At 42.2% G+C, this 19,945-nt stretch overlaps 1 protein-coding gene across 4 annotated transcripts in view; it reads left to right on the top strand.

The window, feature by feature from the left end:
• Positions 1-19,945, top strand: part of enah (ENAH actin regulator) — a 76,465-nt gene that overhangs the window by 15,089 nt on the left and 41,431 nt on the right. For 3 of the 4 annotated variants that reach the window (XM_053880460.1, XM_053880458.1, XM_053880455.1), the window contains exon 1: positions 7,926-8,515. The exons of the other annotated variant lie outside the window; for it this stretch is intronic. In XM_053880460.1, coding sequence (XP_053736435.1) covers positions 8,430-8,515 — 86 coding nt within the window. In that variant the 5' untranslated portion in view covers positions 7,926-8,429. Of the gene's footprint in view, positions 1-7,925; positions 8,516-19,945 lie in introns of those variants that run through there. 4 annotated transcript variants of the gene reach the window in all.

Below are 19,945 nucleotides of genomic sequence, written 5' to 3'. Positions count from 1 at the left end.
GCTAAGGGGAAGCTAGAGTGTAAGAGAGAGGACCGTGTGAGAGAAGTGGAGATGCCAATGCAGGGAGAAAATGGGCTGCAGGGAAGCTGATGAATGAATGGAGAGCATGTTTGAGATTGTGCCGGTGGGAAACCTTTAAGGACGTTCTCTGTTAAATTGTGGAGCGTATTTTCCCCTGCTTTCCTCCACGTTTGCGGCAAGTGCTACCTTAAAACTATTGATATTAATACTGATGACAAACACATTTGCCAGGTGTCAGCGCAATGTAACAAGGCTGAATTCAGAATGGTATGATTCTCTATAGACTGGAGATCTGTTAACCCTAACACCCTGTGTTATAAGGTCAACATGTCCTGTGTCGGTCACTTGTCTGTGAGTGATGACAGTGTAAATGTTCAGTTCTGTGATGTAGCAATTTTTTACAGTTAGGCTTTAAATAAATCTGCTTGAAAATTGACTTTTTAATATATGATTATTTATGTTGTGCATGTAAAGAAATTATGGAAAAGCAATATTTGCATCTATAAAAGGCACACTGTTGGGAATTATTACAGGTGTGACCTAAGGCCTCCTCTCACTTGATCGTAATACCTCACAAGAGAGGCGTCCTCTAGTGGATTTTCTGGATACCCAGGATCATTGGGTCTACAGTGAGTCTCTCCCTGATGTTCTCACCTATTCTCTTAAGGACAATCCGGAACCTTCAGGGTAAACCCAACACCTGTGAAAATGATTGGAAAAATTCTCGACTTGTGAAACGGCATTGACCCCCGCAAGGGTGTCGTTCATTGCTTCGGCCAGAAATGGGTGACATGGTTGTGGAATGTAACCACGAACATTTTTTGCTTCCCTGCAAATTATTAGGCAACAAAAATAGAGCTTGTGTACTATTGTTGTTCTCTCATATTCATCATCATCATCCCACTGCCAACAGGACCCTGGTTCATTCCAACCCTAGGTGGTCACTTCATTCTTTTCATCATGAGGTGTATCATGTTCTATTATGAGCAGTTGCGCTTCATCTTGCTTGTTTCCTCTGCTGCATGGTTCACAGTCGTGAGTCCGGTAGAGACTCCCACAGTCTCTGATGCTCCTGTTATGTTTGCTTTCCATTATGAAATATCGACAATGTCAATGTCTTCAGTAAAACCTGTTAGTATTTGCTCTTAAACTTGTTTAAACTGGTGTTGATGCATGTTTAATTCGGCCTTTATTAAAACCTTTGGTGTTCATGCACCGTGCAGATATTGACCCGGACTGTCTGAGCCTTGACAAGAATCCATTGATGGAGGATTTTCCGTCTTCCATTTCATATATATGTCTCTCGTCATAAGCCCTCAAGGGCCAGAAAGCCTTCAGTGTTTTTCAGATATGGATGAAAAGAAGGTCATACGACTCATGACTTTACCACTGTGGGATCAATAAAGCTGTTTGTTTGCACCGTAAATAACTCGGACGGCAGACAGAGTCCTTGTCATTATATGTGTGTGTGAGTATATTTCCTGTTTGCTCGTCAGAGCATCATGTGAGGTCCAGTTTTTAGTTGATCCTTTTTTTGAAATCCTATTTCAGGCCTAAAGAGCTCTCCTGAGCTCCATAACATGTACTGTTTCAACCTCCTCTTATTCAGAAATGACAAATTAATGCAGCGAGGAGAGAAAGTAGTCGATGTGGTACAAATATTGGCTCTCAAGGCTTTGGTCAGGGAGTGCTGTATCGGTGTGTGATGGACTCATGAGACCCCCACATGCTGGTCTGGAGACAGCCCAAGCTATTTAAGAGCTGACCTACTGGCGCGGTGAACATGAACGACTCGTTTATCCAGAAAAGACACACCAGATACCTTTGAACTCCGACCCCAGTGGCGCTTGCTCACAAATCCTCTGACCTACATATCCTATTAGGGCCAAGGCCACATGTGAGTGAGGGGTTGAGGGGATGCCACTGATAAATCTCTCAGTGTGTGTCTTTCTCAGAAATGCATGGTGCAAACAGGGGCGAGCTGCAGTGTAAATAGTCTGCGTATTGACCTGAAACACCTGAAAGTGTTGGCGTATTGACTCGCCTCATGTTGTGTTTCGGGCTCCCTGCAGGATCTCTCAAGACACTGTTAATTTATTCAAGCTCTTCATTGATCCAGCGGGCTTTTAATCAATGCTGCTCTTGAGTTCTGCCAGAGAGAGAGTGGCTGTGATTTTAGCCTGGGATTTCATCCGAACAAGTTGATTCCTGCGTGGTCAGTCAGCTAATGAATATTGTTGGCTGATTAGGTTATACTTCACATTTTAACGCCAACTCATTTCGTGGAATTACAAGGCAAAAAAAGTGAAAACTTCCCATCTTTTTGCCCATGATGTCAGGCCTAATAAATGATACTATTTTGAAGGTTCTCACTTTATCAGTCCATTGGGTCAAACAGTACTTAAAGTAAAGTCCGAAAACAGAAGGTTCCAGATGCACACACACAGTCTGGACACAAAAATGCCAAAACAGAAGTATGTGTGTGCAACATCTGACTTTAGCTGGATTACATTGTTGTGCTAATGCAGGGGTTCTTAACCTTTTTTATGCTGGGGCCTACCTTTCCGTGAACAAATGGACCAGGGGCCCATTCAAGTAATAGTACTGATTCATTACTCTTGATTTAATTCGTGACCATATTTAATCTATTTACACGCAAACAACCCAAAACCTTGTGAAATGACATGAAACGTGATCATTGCAAAGATATTTGTTAGAGAAAAGTCCAACCAGCAGCAGAACCAGGTCATGTTCATCAAATTATGAAAGAAAAAAAGAAAAAAAATACGCTTGATGCAAACTGTTGAGAAAATTGGAAAAACTCAATGAAATTCTGAATATGTATATATATATATATATATATATATATATATATATATATATATATATAAAAATCTAAATATCATAAAATAAAAAAAATATATTTTATTCTCCAAAGAAGAGATAAGGTAAGTGTAAACTGAGCGTCTCGCGGCCCTCATGGGCCCAAGTTAGTTTTTGATAAGAGTTTGATTTGCAGTAATCTAATTTATCTGTCTGAGCCATTATTCCTAATCAATAGAAAATAATATTGTTTCTGAATGATTCAAGAAAGTTTGCTGCTTGGCCCCTTCCTGTTCTACATGTTTTCCCTGTCTGACAGAATATACTGTAGTTTTCTTGATGAGGTCAACAGGGATCTTTGGAAATAGAACGGTCCTTGCTGAGTCTGGATGCGGGTTGCTGAATCATACTTTTTTTTTTTAAATAATTTTTTGCTCATTAGATTCTTATTAGCTGCAGAAGTATTCCACTACTCTATTAGCACTTTAGCTAAAGTCTGACATTTAATATTAAAGAAATAAAAATTTGTTTTAAAATGATATCAATGTTGTGTGAGGCTTTCTATTTCTGGATGGCAGAAAAACATTCTTCAGGAGGCGGCTGCCCTCCTCTGCGACCCTCGACTCCAGAACCATATGCACCCCCCACCGCTGACTCCACTTTTAGCCCTGGCTCCAGCAAGTTGACCGAGCGAGTGGGTGGGTGACGGCTCCAGCTGGCCCTGCATGTGGGTGGGTGCTGTGCCACTGTCACTGTCTGTCTAAAGGCCGCTTCACTTTCCCCCTCGAGTCAGTCGCCAAGCAGCTGCTCGCTCAGCCAGTCTGTTCGGAAAGTGGACCCTTAAAGAATCAGATCAAACAAACCTCCGACTTCTTTTATTTCATCGGCACCGGTGGAGGATTCCCCCTAGTCCGACCGTCCAGGATGACTCGTGACTCGTAAGTTTTCGATGAACTGTATGAGCCATTTGATCAGTTCCAGTAATGTAACAACCCTCAATAGTTGGGCTTTAAAAACAGCCACCCTTGCCAGATACTTGAGTATTTATAGAGCTGCAGTGGCTGTTAAACTCCTCAGAGAGCAATCTGAGGGGTTTCTCTCTTTAAGTGTGGGACCGGTCTCACCCTGAGATGACGGGGCACTTTTCTCCATCACAGTCTCTGGAGCAGCTGTCGTATCTCTTAAATGGGCCTGTGGAGCAGGGGAAGGTTCTTAAAGCCATTTTGCTGAGTGGCTCCTCGGGTTATCGTGCGGGACCACTCTCACCGTGGCGGCGTTGTGTGTCCCGGTGATGATTTCAAACTGTCAACTCGCTGGATGATTCACTGTGGATGACACTCTAGTGGAAGTGTGTTGTGGCTTTGTGTTAGATGAGATACGGTGTAACAGGGTGCCTCCTTGCAGTGTAATCATTCACACACAAGGCAAGTGAGACAGATACTCCAACTATTTTGATAGTACTTCGGTAGCAAGAGATTACCCTGGATAAATTACACTGAAAGTTGACAGATGATTTGTGTCTCTTACCAAACCGTGAAGTGCCATCCAAGAATGACCCTATAAAGCACCTATTATATAAACTGTTTTTTTTTGCTGACATGGAAAGTAATGCTTAAAGAACATTGATATTTTAATGCTTCATTGCCGTTGGACATATTTGGTTTATTCAATTCATGTGATGCTATTTTTTTTCTGACCTGCTGCTCTGGCTGACATACTGATGCAAATGCTTGTCATGTACTTCAAACGGCGAGTGTCCTCCTCTCAACTGTACTCGACCCATTTATATAAATTGGAAGTCAACTCACTCAACAAATGTTCCACACGTGCAGCCTCAGTATTGCCCCCTGAGCTGGAACTTCCCAGCAACAATGACATAATTGTCAGCAGCAGCAGCGCCGGTCGAATGACGGACAGGCAGAGTTATGCTGTCACCCCATCGAGAGCATCCAAGTTTGACACAGTTAGTCTGCTCTTTTGACTTCTCAGTGAGTCATCCTCAGCTATCACCTTTGGTGTTGTGTGGATTTGACGCAATATTTATGCAGTTAATAAGTGTTAAAATCAGTTGTTGGTTCTTAAAACGGAGGCGATACACCATTCAGTTGTGACTCCTCTAAAATCTTGTGCTTCATCATTGGCTTCATTGTGCCACTTAGAAAATAAAAAAAATAAATAAATAAAGGCTTCAGGATTTATGAGAATTTTCTCATGAAAATTTCACCATTTGACTGCAGGTTATCCCCAACACTTTTACAGTCTGAGCGGCTGCACAGTCAAACTGGTAAAATCAGATATATTATTGGTTTCTCTCACGTAAGATGATCCGTCTTTATCTCTGCAACTCCATAGGGCTGCTCTTGAGTTCTGCTGCCGCAGCGATAATAAAGCCTCCATCTACGTTTCTCGCTCTCTAAACCATCTGTATTGTCAGGTGTAAAGTGATGCCTTTCTTCCAGTTCACCTGATATTGAAGCTGACTGAGATTCTTTGTTGTTAACGGGAGAAAAGCAGCTTGACCTTTGTCCTGATGACTTTTTTTTTGAATGATTGAGATCATGATAAATGGTAAATGAAGTGGTTGACCTCAAAGTCGAGCAGTGAGCACATGATTGGTTAGTGAATGATCATCCATCAAGTTCTCAGTTTGTCACCTTGAGTGAGAAGAGTATGACTTGCTGATGTGAAGTGAGCAGAAAGATTCTAGCGTAATGGAAAGACTTTTTTTTCCTTTTATTTGTAGTCATCGGAGCGTTTTTCTTTTTTAAATAATTCAGGAAGCCAGTGTCTGCAATATTTCTCAAAGAAAATGTATTTTTGTGTGATTTTTTTTTAATATACATTAATAAATTCCTCAACAACATCTAAAATAATATGTTCTCATTTTGAATAGTCGCCAGTAATCATTACAATTCTAATATATTCCTAAAGTAACTATAGACTGAATTGTCATTGAAACGAAAGACTTTTTTTTTTCTTTCCTTTTTCTGATTTTGGAAAAACAAGCCTGACAGAAAACCCAGGAACGGTGGTAGGAGGCTGCAGCCCACCGTTAATCTTAATCCCAAGTATGACAGGAAATTCTTTCTCTCATCCCCTCCTGTGATCCCCCCTCATCCTTTCCTCCCTCGCATCATCTGTGCTGCTATAAGAGTCCGCTGTGATTACAGGTGTCTCACGCTTCTCTCTCATTTCCCTCTTCCTCCTCGTCCATCATTGGCCTCCACTCCCTGTAATCGAGCCTCATCGCTCTGGTGGGCAGTTCGAGACTGTGCTTAACCAAAGTGTGACAAACTGCTGGACCTGCAATCGGTCCGAGCTCCCTTGTGGCGCAGGAGGAATACATGTTCCTTCCCGTGCCGTCCTTAGAAGAGCCCTTTTTACCGTCATCTCGAGCCGCTCTGATCGGTTTGACGCGTCACCAAATGTGTGTAAGCTTGAGCAGACTGATGGAAGTGACTCACGTGTTTGACTCAGAGGCTCAGATAAGCAGACCGCTGGCTTGAAGCTTCAGCTTAGCAGCTGAAATCGCATCTCTGTCCTGGAGCACTTGTTGTCCTGACCTCTGAGAGTGTGGAACGACCTTCCCTCGCCGCTCTGTCATTGTGATTCCCCTGTTAGCAGGCATGCAAGTGTCTGTCTGGGCTCTCTGTCCTACCCTGAAAACACAAATAAACACAAGACAAGCAGAGCATCGGAGTTGAAGTCACACTCTAATGTGAGGTTGTGATGTTTGGCTCGCTGGGTAGTGGCAGAGTTATTGCCTTTATTTGGTTCCTTTGGCCCGATCCCGGGATCTACCTGCTTTGGATGAAAGTGTTAGACAGGGGGTGGGGCTGTCAAACCCACACTAGAAGCACAGATACCTGGAAAAAAGAACATGGGCAACTGTTGTTGTAGGCAAGGATGTGAATACAGTCGTCTAAAAATGAGAAATTTACGGGTTATTTGTAATTTATTTTGAGGGGTAAAGGTGAAAGCCTCAAAAGCCTGGTTGCTGGATAAAGCATGACTGAGTAAAACTATGTATGGGTTAATGGTTTATTTAGTCATGGGTTCCTCATTTGCTGCCACCTGGGCTAGCAGATACTCTTCCTAGAGTCTACAACCAACATCATTCACATCATGTACACGTATATAATTCCTTTGAACATAACTGATCTGCACACTGTATTTGTTCGGGTCTAGTTTAGCCATGTGACCCCTAGTGGCCTGCCTGGTAACACGACCACGGCGATCTCTCACGTACTGTATTTTTGGTTTTGAAGCCGAAGGTTTTGTGAAACATGATAAACGCAGCGATGTTGCACATATGCCGGGCCTGTAGGTGGCGTTGTGATTTTCTAGCGGCAAAGAAAGAAGGGCATGATCAAGGAAAACGACATTACTGTGGACCGATGACCCCCCCCAGCTGATTAAAACTGAGGATGTGAGGGGCATCCAAATGTCAGCGTATGAGAACCTTTGCCATGTTCCAATCCCGCCAGTTATGATGTCACATACTAAGTTCCACACACAAATTTTCAGTGGATATTCTTAAATCACGCTGTTGTGATCAGGTGCATCAATGGCCGCTTTTCAAATCCTAAACCTCTTAAAATGCCGCTTGAGATGCTACAGTATCAAGCTTCCTGAAATGTTTATCTCCTGTGAGACTGCGAGGCACCAAACAAAGACTGATGCACAATTCAGATATTGTCGCATTCTCTGGCACTTCATGTGTAGATGCCTCAAAAAAGAGCATCTGGGTTTCTGTCGTGAGCTGAAGAAGCTGGCAACGTACCTGGGATCTAGTCTGCCAGACATCAGCCTTCTTGTTCTGTCTGCTGTCACCTCCTAGCATGTCTACACATCCTCCAAAATTCAGGTAAACAGTCAAACTCCAGAGTTTGGAGTGAAGGAGAATCCCCCTTTTGACAGGCGTGAGAGTAATCCCTGTTCAGCAAACGTCTCTAATTCTAGCTGCTCATTATTCCTGACCCGCTTTGGCACGTTTGTCTTTTGCTGAGTGAGAGAGCGAGGGATGAGTTGGGGAGGGTGGAGTGAAGCTCGGATGAAACCAGAAGCTGTGAGGATGAAGGATGTAGCGGAGGGAGAGAAGTGACGGAGAGCAACAGTAGACGAGGAAGCACCTCTGTGCTGCATGATACCACCGTGGTGATTTCCCTCCACCGCGGAGCCCCGAGAGCAGGAGCCTGTTGCCTGGAAACGCTGGCCGTCACCACAGCAGCGAGGATCCAGCGCCGAGCTGCGAGTGCTTGTTGGCCCGAGCGGCTGCCATAGGGGAAACACAGCTGGTCCGCTCTTTGGCTTTTTCACACGCTGCCTGACGCGCTGACATAGCACTTATGAATAAGTAAGGAGTCGCCCCGATACACCGAACAGAGGAGGTGGGAGGACGAAGTGGGAGGAGGAGGAGGAGGCGGCTCTCAGTTTGGATGATGTAGAGGTGAAGAGCGAGGGAGGAATCTGGAGATTCATCTCGGCTGCTGATTGAAAAGAGCCGAACCTTCAGACAAGCGTGAAGAGGGAGGCGAGGGGTGCACTGGGGAGGGGTGTCTTGGAGGAGCTGCTTGGGTGAAGCCATGCAGATCCAGTCCTCTGCTGTCCAGTCCAAAGCCTTCATCCTCCCACAGAGATGTGTGTTGGCTTCCAAAATGGAAATCCACCGGTACGTACCTGGAATACTCCCTCACTTTCATCCATTGTCTACTTGGTATCTAATTTTAGGAAGACGTGGAGAATGCTCTGATGCTGAAACAGTTTCAGTGAAGATATCCACATGGCTTGCTTCGCTTGCTGTCTATACCAATGCGTAGCTTTAGCCATCAGGTTGTATTAAATGGACTGTCGTGTCAGCTTGCTAAGAACTTTTTACATTGATTTTCAGTTTTTTCTTCACTTTAATTTTAAAAACATTGTATTATTTTAATTTGTATAAACTAATTAAATATAGTTTAGTTTGTATGGTAAATACCATACAATAAATAACCGCATCAAACTGGCAAGTATTTTAGGGTTTGTAATCATTTTTTAATTTTACTTTTTATATTTTAATTATTATTTGCCTTTTGAATGTTTTATTCATGTATATATTATTTTGTATGTACAATTATAATAAGTTATATAAAGTTATTATAAATACAGTTTGATTTTGCATTTTATTTATTTTTCCCTATTTTTTTTTTTTTTTTTTTTACATTTTTTTCATCATAATGTTTAAGTCATTTGGTAATTTCAATTTAGGTGATGTGCTGTGTTTGAGGCACATGTTGGTTGCTCTCCAGGATTTGCACCCGCATCCACCTCATCTCTGCTTAAACCTGTACCTGAATACATGTATAATATGCACACACAGACCAATGCTTGCCAGAAGTCAACCGTAATAGTCAAGCTCTTCAAATGCCGTATATATTTTGATATAAAGCAGAAAAAATTGAATATTAAGTGTCTCACCATTTGAATAATTCAGATTTTAATGAAATGTATTCCTATCTTCGATGCTTTCTTCCTCTCAGATCCTCACATGTGTGTGAAGGTCTGCTGCCCTCACCCTTCTGTGGGTGTTTTATTTAGGCAGAACAACAGACCCACTCAGGTGAACTCCTGAACACGCGCGCTAATGAGCCAATTAAAAGTAGCAGGGACTCCAGCAACAGACTTGCGTGTAAACAAACTCTACCACCGGTTTGTTTTGCCCTTTAGCGAAGGAGCTTGACAAGTGTAACTCATTTATATTAAATAAAAACAGCACTCAGTCGACAACTCTGGCCTTTTTTGTTTGGTCAAATGTGCAGAGTCAGCATGTTTTTTTCATTCATTAGTAATTGCTTTCATGTTAGAATCCATATTTCTGCTACATATATTCAGTCTGGCTCTAACATATTTATAACTTCAGTTTCACTTTGTCAACTTTTCCTTCCCTCGCGCTGGTTCTTGTCTCCCTCTGGGTTTAACCACCAAACTGGTAGCAACATAAGTCGCTTCTACTTTTAGCTGCTGTAACAGTGTTCAGAGAGAAGTTAAATAATTGATGCGGTTGTCAGAAAACGTCTTGTCGGAGCAAGACGGCGTTCACAAGACATGGGCTCACTTTGGTGAAAGAATTTATAGATCTTGTGCACGTTAAATCCAAATATATCAATTTCAGACTGTTGTGGTCTGTGCTACATTCAGGTACTTCCTGTTTTATGCTGTGTGAATGTTTTTATTGCCTCATGACGGAAGAGGGTCCTACATTACCAATGACAACAACACTCGCCGCAGCTGTGGTAGTAAAATGTTTTGGAGGAGAACCAGACTGAGGAAGAGCTGGCATGCAGCGAAAGCAGATTAGCTCAGAGAAAGTCATTTTATTTTTGAAAGATTATTTACTTTATGTACAGTTTCTCTTCATCTTATAACTATCATGCTAGCTTCATGCAGAGGCTTGTTTTCTCATTGATAACAACCATGTGAGACGGGGTCAAACTGAATCATGCAAGGGGCCAAAATTTTAATCGATCAGTTTTTCATTATTGAAGCATCTCTGGTTACTTAATCCTCCTTCATTAGCGATTCTGCTACTGAGGTAGAAGCTTAAACACTGTGATCCTCTTTGATCTTGAAATCAATACAGGGTTTCAGCTAGGATTTTTTGAAACTGTGGCGGCGAAAAAGAAGCGATCCGACAAGGAAGTAGAGCGGGAGTTTTGACATTTATTGAATGGTGACAATAAAAATGCTCGTTTTTAATCCTGAGAAGTAAATCTGTCTCCTATCTGCAGCCATCCTCACCAACTCCATCTCTTCCCCTCGGTTTGTGACTTTACTTCCACTGACGTATCATCATGTCATCTAGTTATTTTGAATTTTCTTTTGGCATTTGCCAGTTAAAAACGCAGCCAAAACCAACATAAGAGCTCCTGTAACACTGAATTTCTCCTTTGTTAGATCAATAAAGTCTAGCTTATCTTATCTTATGACGTGAGATTGAACAATATTTGCCAGACTGGAGCGTATCCGAGCTGCATGGGGTGCGATATCAACAGACAACCATGCTCACTCATGCCTAGAGAGTCTATCAGAGGAAACCCATGCAAGATAATGGAGAAAACACAAACTCTAGACAGGAAGAAAAATGAGATGGCACCATGCATTCACCTCTAAAATCATCATTGATTCCTAACCAACCTTATTAGACTTGTCCTTCACTCCTGGTTTGATCGATCACCCGTGATTAGTGCTGTCTAGTGAGCGAACATCAGCGGTTCCTCTGTAACAGATGGTTCTTACGCAGTAGAACAACAGTCTCTGGGAAGCCTGACGTTCATCTGTAAATGTTGGGAACGCCACATTTATCTTAAAGTCATTAGTGCTAAAGGTTAATTTCATTATCCTGAAGGAGCTTTTGTTTGTAATTGACAACAGGATGAGGATTAAGCTGGAGTCGCACACAAAGCCTGGACGTGTATAAAAACTTTAATGAAGTGAGTCATTTACTGAAGCTGTATTAAAATGAGCTTTTCTCATCCTGGATAATAAAACATTACATTCTTGAACAGATTAAACACAAATGGCGCATGAATGTTGCTGAGTTCTCCCTATACTTCTTTGCTTTCCTGAGTATAATCCGGTTTCCTCCCACAGTGCTTGCCCAGTGGTCCATCCCTGTTTTCTATAGATAGATGAGAGTTTATTTTCTGTTGTATTGTCTATTAATTCATCTATTAACAAGTTCCTCTGTTGTCATTAAGTTTCCTTTCAATTCAAAAGTCTTGAAGAGTGGTTCTTTTTAAACAGGAAGTAGGTCTGTTGACCAGCCTTTGTTAAACAGAACAGAATTCCTGTTTAACTTTCAGGTTATGTTGCAGTTGAAATGGCTGATCTTGACCTGCTCTCTTGTTTTGAATGTGACGCTTAAAATTACATTGCTTGATCTGTACATCATAGGAAAAACCTCAGCTTTGGTATTGAACTGAAAAGGTGTTTTCATTTGCTGGTTTGAAAACACAAGCAGGTTGCACACAAGCGTCTCATTGAGAAGCAGTGTCTGGCCGCTGAACAGATTTTCACAGGTACTTTCAACCACATACATGATGAGCATGAAACAGGCTCGTACAGTGGACCTTTTAAACGCGGCCATTGTTGGTTTCCATGGCTACGTACAAAAAGTAAACGCTGATTGCAGCTCGGTGCAGTCCAGACCTGCTCTGTTGTCAATGCACTCGCTGTGCCCAAGTGAATGGCGATGTGATTTCACTCCTGTTAAATGTGCCAGGCGTCTAGTTAGCACACAGCTTGAACCCTGCTAACAGAATTGTGTGTGTGTGCGCGAGGTGGCAGTGCGCCGTTAACACACACAGTGACCTGACATGTTCTCACAAACTTATGAAGAAACAGAAGCAACAGTGTTGGGTCGTGGTGACCTTATTGATGAAAGAAAATATGTTGTTTATTCCATTTTCACACTGGTTTTAAATGTTTTTTTGATGAAGAAAACTTTGCTGACATCTTAATACATGCTTGAAACACTATCTCAAAGGTTCCTTTGTTAAAGGTTCCACCACCGTGTTTGAATATTTCAATATCTCCTCTACAATCGAATAAAAAAAAAAAACCCTACATTTATTGCAGAACTAAAAATGTGAATTCTTCATGTACAGAAACTACTCTTACCTTTAGATGGATGTCAGAAATGACAATCTCCATCGTGAGAGGTGCCGGTCAGAACAAGGAAAAATAAATTCAGCTTCCTTTGAAACATATTATTTCTGCGTAAACCTTTTATATTGCGCAGAAATTAGCCTTCCGATATCTCATGACATAATTTGGGTTCAGTCTTTTGAAAGGTGACACCACCTTGTTTGTGGGGATCCCCACCTAGCTTCACGTGTGGTGACCATCCGGGTTGCCATGGAGATAAGAGGGGAGTCCTGATGAGTGGCAGCCAGAGAGGGAACCACCTGAGGATCTGTGGCGGGGGACCGACTGCTTCAGTCCACTAATGATGTCTTTGGGTGACTCGTGTAAAGCCTAATTGAAAGCAAGGGGACGCTGCAGTTCTTACTCCGTTGGTCATTATTCAGCTTCACTGGTGATAATTCTGGTAATTACCGGACATGATGATGGTAACAGGCTGCTGTAAATCAGTGGAAGTGAATGTAGTTATTTATTTAACGGCGCTGTGAAATGCTTTGTAATGGCTGAAAGTGTTGGTGCTGGTGTTCCTGGTCTGTTGACGCTGATGTATTCTATCCCTTCTCTGCTACCGTGAGGCTTCTGGTTAGCTTCCTGAGATACTGCAGGACTTCTGTCTAGAGCTGTTAGACCCAGAGATTCTCACCTTCCTTTGGTACAGTCCTTCTCAAATAGTGGGGTGGCGTGGAGCAATGTCAGGGAGAGGGCACATGTGACCTCAGAACAAACTTTTTTGCCGTACTAGAATGAAGTGTAATATGCCAATCCACTCTTGATTTTTTTTTAAATTTCTAGCAAAATGATGCACTTTAAGTCTTTTTTGTTACAGACAAAAACAATGTTAATAAATGTATTCTTTATTGTAAGTTGATCTGCACTACTTCTTTTTTCTTTTTTTTAATGTTAACAAGGATAGAATGTTATGCAGAGGTGTACTTATGATCATTTTACAGAGAAATGATAGAGAGGCGGCAGAGAGTTGGGGGCACTAAACGTTCTAAACTTCTTCCATGGAGGGTGGCACGCAACAAAGTAATAATTGAGAAGCACTGCTTCAGTATAACCTCCATGCCACAGCCTTTCATCGCACTACATTCACTACTTATTTTTGAGAAAGTCTCATTAATTTACCATTTTTTTGGGTGACATTAAAGTATTACCTGTCCCAGTGTTTGTTTGTTTTTTTGGGGGGGCGCTTTGGGGTAGTTAGGGAGGGTTGATGCGGTGTGTTGGTAGCCTCTATTGTTTATGGAAAGGCGACTAGGAACATTGAATCACCAAGCATGGAACCGTCCAATGAAAAATGAAGTCATTTGATTTACAGGAAAGTGATCAAATAGAGAGTGAGCATGTGGGACATGGGTCTCAAGCTGCTGCTGAGCCGCTCCGCCGCTGCGTCTGGTCTGACTTGGTTCCAGGCAGCAAGGGCCGCCACTGTATGGGAAACACTGTCTCTGAGTTGTTGGCCAGTAAAATGATTTGTGAAGATGATAACTTCTGCTGACTGACTGTCGTCTCAACTCTTTAACTCAGGAAGAGCTGGTGTTCCGTGTGAGCTCACTTAGAAAAGATTCTTGAATGTTCACTGAAGTGCATCATCTGATGAAAATGAATCCGCCTGCAGCTTCTTTCCTCCCTTGAAGCCTGTGTTTGTACGTTTCCACATGTGTCACAGTTAAACTTTATTAGCTTCTATGATTCTCCGAGGGCGATATATATAACACATGTTGCTCTCTATTTTGGTATTTAAAATGACAGCAGCACTTGAAGTGAGTGACCTTTATTTTACTCTAAATGCCTACTGGAATATCATCTACTGGTTTCTTTCATCCCTCCTTAGTCTGCAGGATCAGTGTCTTCCACCCTGGTAGAACATCTGGACATGAGGCTTGTTCCGGCTCATCGCTACGTGCTGTACTTTGGAAATCCTGCTGCTGTACTTTATTACTTACTTGCTTACATGGTTTCCTAATTGACCACTTTCACCAGACGTCTTTACTGCTCTGTGCTCAGTGTGATCTGTGCATGTCATGTGTGGCATCACATCTGACAAAGAGGGAGTGGCCAATCCTATGTTGTCTTCAGTCAAGCAGACAAGAGTTCAAATCATCTCATGGACTAGGCTTCATTGTCTACATAGGCACATTGCTCGTGACATTTTCATGCCGGTATGGCACTTCACTGGGTCTGCAAGTAACAACTACGACTAGTCACCAACCATCTTAGCGATTTGCGAACTTGTCATTGTGGACAGGTTTGAACGAACACACAGTCATGTAATTACCGTGTTGTAAATAGTCATTAGAAAATGTAAAAATGCAATGCATTTTCATTTACACACATAATGTGTTATACTACAACCATATTGACAGTTTAACTTGTCATGACTATCTTAGCGATCGGTCATATTTTGTCTGATAGAAGCACTGTAAATAGTCAACGTATGGTGTCAAGCGCTGCTTTGAAACAGCATTTTAGTTGCTCTAAATGCAGTTTGAATAGTTTGTTGTCCAGTTGGTCCTGTTGGGTGTTGCTGTGGGTACAATGATAAAGCAATGTACCCGAAGTGGGCGTGACTGATCACAAAATAATGTCCGTTCAGTTCAGTAATATTTATTTAAAAAATTGAATTGCTAGCATAGTTGCGGTGTGAACAGTTATTTGTAATATCTTCCATTTGATATTGAGCATTGTCAGTTCGATAAACAGACTTGCAAACATGTGCAGGCTTTTTTCAACTGCTGTTAGGACGAATGGCTAAAAATATAAAATCAGGCTGGTATTTTGGTGTAATCCTGCTGGCAGACTATCAAACCAACGTCGTGTAACCTCTGTGGCTGATCTGCTGAGCCAGAGATTAGTTAAAGAAAAACCTCCAATCAGAGCATTTACTTGTGTATATTTGGTTTTACAGAGAAGACATGAAATAATGAGAAATGTGCAGAGTAACCCGAGACTACATCTGGAGGGAGATTTTCTCTTGTCTTTGAGGCCTCAGCACTGATCACTTCCATATGGGCTGGAAGCACTCGGCGCACCCTGCAATCCAGCTAGGGCTGATTAATGGAGGAGAAAATGGGAATTTTTGGGAAGAGCGAGGGGATAAGGGTGTTAGAAAGAGAGGAGATTGGGATTGTGGTTAGAAAGTGATGCAGATGGGCCCCTCAGAGCTTCTTCACCCTGGAGCTCCTCTGAGAGAAACACTCGGATCCCAGCGTAGTGCTCTTCACTCCGATTCCCTTTTAATCCGTGTTGGGTCTCCCTCTGGATTCCACACCCGGCCTCCTCGAAGCTTTAACACAGTTCTGCTCACCAAGATTTATCATCCCCCACAGAAAGAGCTGAGTCAGGCGGTCAGACTCTGGCGAGGGAGCTAAAAAAAGGCAATTCTCAGCAAGATGGAAACGCAGACTGATTAAAAATAGAAAAAAATGGGGATTTGTTTTGGAATTTAAGCGCGGTCTAAAGATCCTGTCTGGGACGTCACGTGCACCTGCGTGCTGGGGAACTGGGGACGTCCTTCGAGAAACAGCGCTTTAAGTGGCACTCTCCAACCAACAGGAGGCAGCTTGTAAGTGTTGTTTTCAGGAAAACAAACCCTTAAAAATGTCATAAAAATGCTCTCTTGTCTTGTTCTTTTCTACTCAGTATGTTTGTTAGTGAGTCTCTTAACCTTTTTTCATGGCAGGTCTCCCCACTTTTAACTCATTGGACCCCAAAGTTGCACCACAGCAATTAATGATGTCCAGTAACAAATTTAGCACCTGATGTAGTTGGACCCCTATAACTTCAATCTGGGCAACATTTGAGGGTGGAGTGCTATCACATATCTGGAATATATACAGTTTCTCCCAGGAGGGACATTGCTGCTGAAGATTTTCACTCGTACACGATGCTGATTCTGCACACAGTGACAGCGTGTCTGTTCGCCATGAGCAGGCAGCACATATGGGAGCCGATGCTTTACTTCATATTGGAAATGACAATGGATGATGACAAAACAGGGAAATACTAGCTGACACGGGAGAAAGTGCGAGCGAAAATACACTGCGAATAGTTGTGGAGGTTGCAGGGCCCAGCCATCAACATCATTTCCATCAACATTATCATTGATGCCTCTGAGATGAAGAAGAACGTCTCTCATTCATTGAGAGAATTTACTTCCATCCCAAACTTTGTATCACACAAAAGGCTCCTTCTTTTACAGCATGTCTTCATGTTTCACAGTTTTGTAGCTGTAGCCCCTCAGAATAGTAATATCAAAGTAGAATAGTATAGAATAGAATAATATTTCATTGAAAAGTCAAAGGCCAAAGGGTTAATACTGGTTACCACTCTGCCTTCACTCTCTCCTTCACTTCCCTTAGCTTATTACTGTGGGTGACTGACCCCAAATACTGCTTTCACTCATTCTACTCCCTCTGCCTTCACTCTCATTCACACACACACATTCTGTCTTACTCACTTTCCTTCCTCTTCTCTCCAGACCATGCCTCCACCACTCCAGCATCTCTTCCACTTCCTCTTTATATGTCCCCTTTTCACTCCTTTTTCTGACTTTAACTGTTTCCCCATCATTCTTTGCTTCTCCTATTTCTGACCTGTGAATTTAGTATTTTTTGTATTATTTGTATTAATACTCATTATTCTAATCTTTGTTTTTAGAGTGATGGCAAGGCTGAGAGTTTATGGCTCAAATGCTATGCAGTTTCCCAAAGCTGTATTTTTAAGGTGGGATTTCTTTAGCTGTTTGGTATGGTACAGTTTATAATCTATTTCATTTATTATATAACTTATTTTTTATTGTCTATATTTACACATAGTTTTTCCTCTTTAATGTCCATCTTGTTGACCTTTGTTTTCCATAAACCCTTGCTTCATGATCAGTTTTCAGTGAAAGTGAGCCATCATTCTTCAGTAGTGATTCACAGGTTTTTAGCAGAAACAAATGACATTTGAGCTTCTTTTGGTTTATTTCTATTTTTAGACCTGTAGGCTTGTTGTTGCATAACTCTTGTCATTGGTCAAAATTTCCAGCTGTTTTGTCAGAAGGTTGAGCGAGTCTACAGCCATTCATAGTTGTCCACTGCACTCCATTTATAGTGTCTTATTGTTAATAAGTTGCTGTGAGGCGTTGTTGAGCCACAGATTTTTAACAATCGGGGTCAGAGACTGAAGATGATGATAAACCTCTTTGTTGATTGCAGGGATTATGCTGCTTTGTCTCTGCTGCCTGTTGATCCCTTGAGCCCATCCCTGGTACTGTGCACAGTAAAACAGGAAGTGACATCATTCTGTATCAGCCACTGCTTCTTCATCTTTGAGGTTCCTCGCTCTGACCTTCATTAACATTAATGAGGGCGATGAAAATATTCTCATCTCATATGCCATTCTTCATTCCTATTCTGGTCCGGGCGGCTCATTTTTCAGTCCCATCCTTCCGCTCCATTAGAGGAGGAGAGGAGGATGTGTCGGCCTCTTAGTGCATCTGAATATAGACGTGATGAATATGATATGGCTGCTTGAATATTGATAGTCCTGTGAGGACCTCTTGGGCAATCGAAGTTTCTGCGGTATTTAAACAGGAGATCTCAAGTTCACTTTTTAGTTCGGTTGTTTCGCAGTCAATATATAGTTTAGTGAGTTTATTGCTGTCATTATAATGCATATCATCGTAATTATGTTTTTAGCACAGGTGGCTTTTGCCTTTGCTAACCTACTGTGTCTCGTTACCATGAAGTGAAGTAGCGCCCTTCAACTTTGGGCGCCTTTTTTGGTGGTAAAAAATATGGATTCTTCTGACTTTCCAACAAAACTGAAGTATACTGGCATTTGAGGCTAATCTTTGAGGCAGAAAACTTGACAGAATGAGACTGAAGCAAAGCTTAACATAGTGTAGTAGATGGAAAATCAAACAGTATGGACAATTTAAGTACAAATCCAAATAAAATAAATAAGCAGTTTAGTCAGTTCTATAATGGACTGGAAGGTAATTGACTGGAGCTTTAACCCACATAATTCGATGTGGTCTGTGGACTCTTGACACTTGTTGTGTTATTTAAGACCAGTACAAAGCAAGCAAAACTCTCTGGCCTATGTAACGGTAGTGTAAGTGGTCCTTCTGGATGTCAGTGTTTCATGAGTGTTCCTTGACTCTCATGGTGTAACTGAGATTGTTAAACAGCCAGACTGCTGGTCATAATGTTCTGGCTAACCGGTCCCTTGCATGATGACGATGGGGTTGCTGCTGGCTTACTGACAGACAACAGACGTACAGAGAGAACAGTGTTTCTGCTGGAACAGAAGTGCAGCTGCTGCTGCTAGTTTGGGGTCAACGATGAGATGGGAAGGGTCAATGAGACTCTACTGCAGCAGTCAAGGAGTAACAAGCGGAAATCTACACTTCATTGTTGGGCGCTGACCTCATCCCCTGAAACACAGTACTGCACTATTGTTCATTTAAACTGCATGGCTTAATGTATTGCAAAGATTTGGCTTAAATTAATGACTGCTGGCTATGTAGTTCAGCGGCTCCTCTGCTGGTTGGGACGGGGGGGGGGGGGGCTGCAGTTGGATTTTTAAAGCACACATGATTACAAAGAAATGGAGCTTTGGGGGTAATTAGCTGAATCACGCATACATCTAACAGCCCGTCAAACACACACACACACACACACACTGAACCACAGTGTGCACACCACACAATCATTTGCAATCCAGAAACATGAACGCATATTTCCCGCTCTGGTGATGGTGGTGGTGGTGAGGGGGGTCTGTGTTCAATTGAAATCACTTTATTTGCTCCAGAGAGGAAAGAGAAATGCTTGTGGTTATTCATATCTGACAGAAGCTCAATATATCCGTTTGTGCTTCTGTCCCCGTCCCTGGGAGTCGTCTTCCCGATTGAGCCGGTTTGAAATCATGAGGGTGGAACTGCGACTTTGTTTTTGTTGTTGTGCTGCATTGAATTATTGTTATTAACTGAAAAATAGCAACAGCGCAGCAGTCCTGTTTGTGACACCTCCACACTTTGCCTGATCAATTTGCTTCAGTCGACTTTTCTATTTGGTGAAGACGACTCTGCCGTCACCTCATTTCCGTGCTCCTTCACGGTGTCGCCACCTGAGTGGCTGATTGCAGCTTTTAAGGAAATTAAAAGGATGTGATTACTGTTTAGCTCCATCTGCTGCTGTGTGTGAAAACACAGATGAGCTTTGGTTGTTTTCCCAACTAAACACATTAGTGAAGTGGTGAACGTGCGAAGTGTGTGTGTGTAGGCTGGATGTGTAACAAGTGCTGCATATGGAAACTGCACAAGTGTGTGTGAGGTTATCTGCTTACGTTGTAGTTTGTTGTAATAAAAGCATTATTTATGAATGAACTTGTTTAAATGTCACATTTTTGCTTTTCTTGTCTGCCTCTC

This window comes from Synchiropus splendidus, chromosome 12 (genome assembly GCF_027744825.2).
Source record: "Synchiropus splendidus isolate RoL2022-P1 chromosome 12, RoL_Sspl_1.0, whole genome shotgun sequence".
Taxonomy (NCBI): domain Eukaryota; kingdom Metazoa; phylum Chordata; class Actinopteri; order Syngnathiformes; family Callionymidae; genus Synchiropus; species Synchiropus splendidus.
Note: the sequence above shows the minus strand (reverse complement) of the source record. Positions and strands in the feature narration are given on the sequence as shown.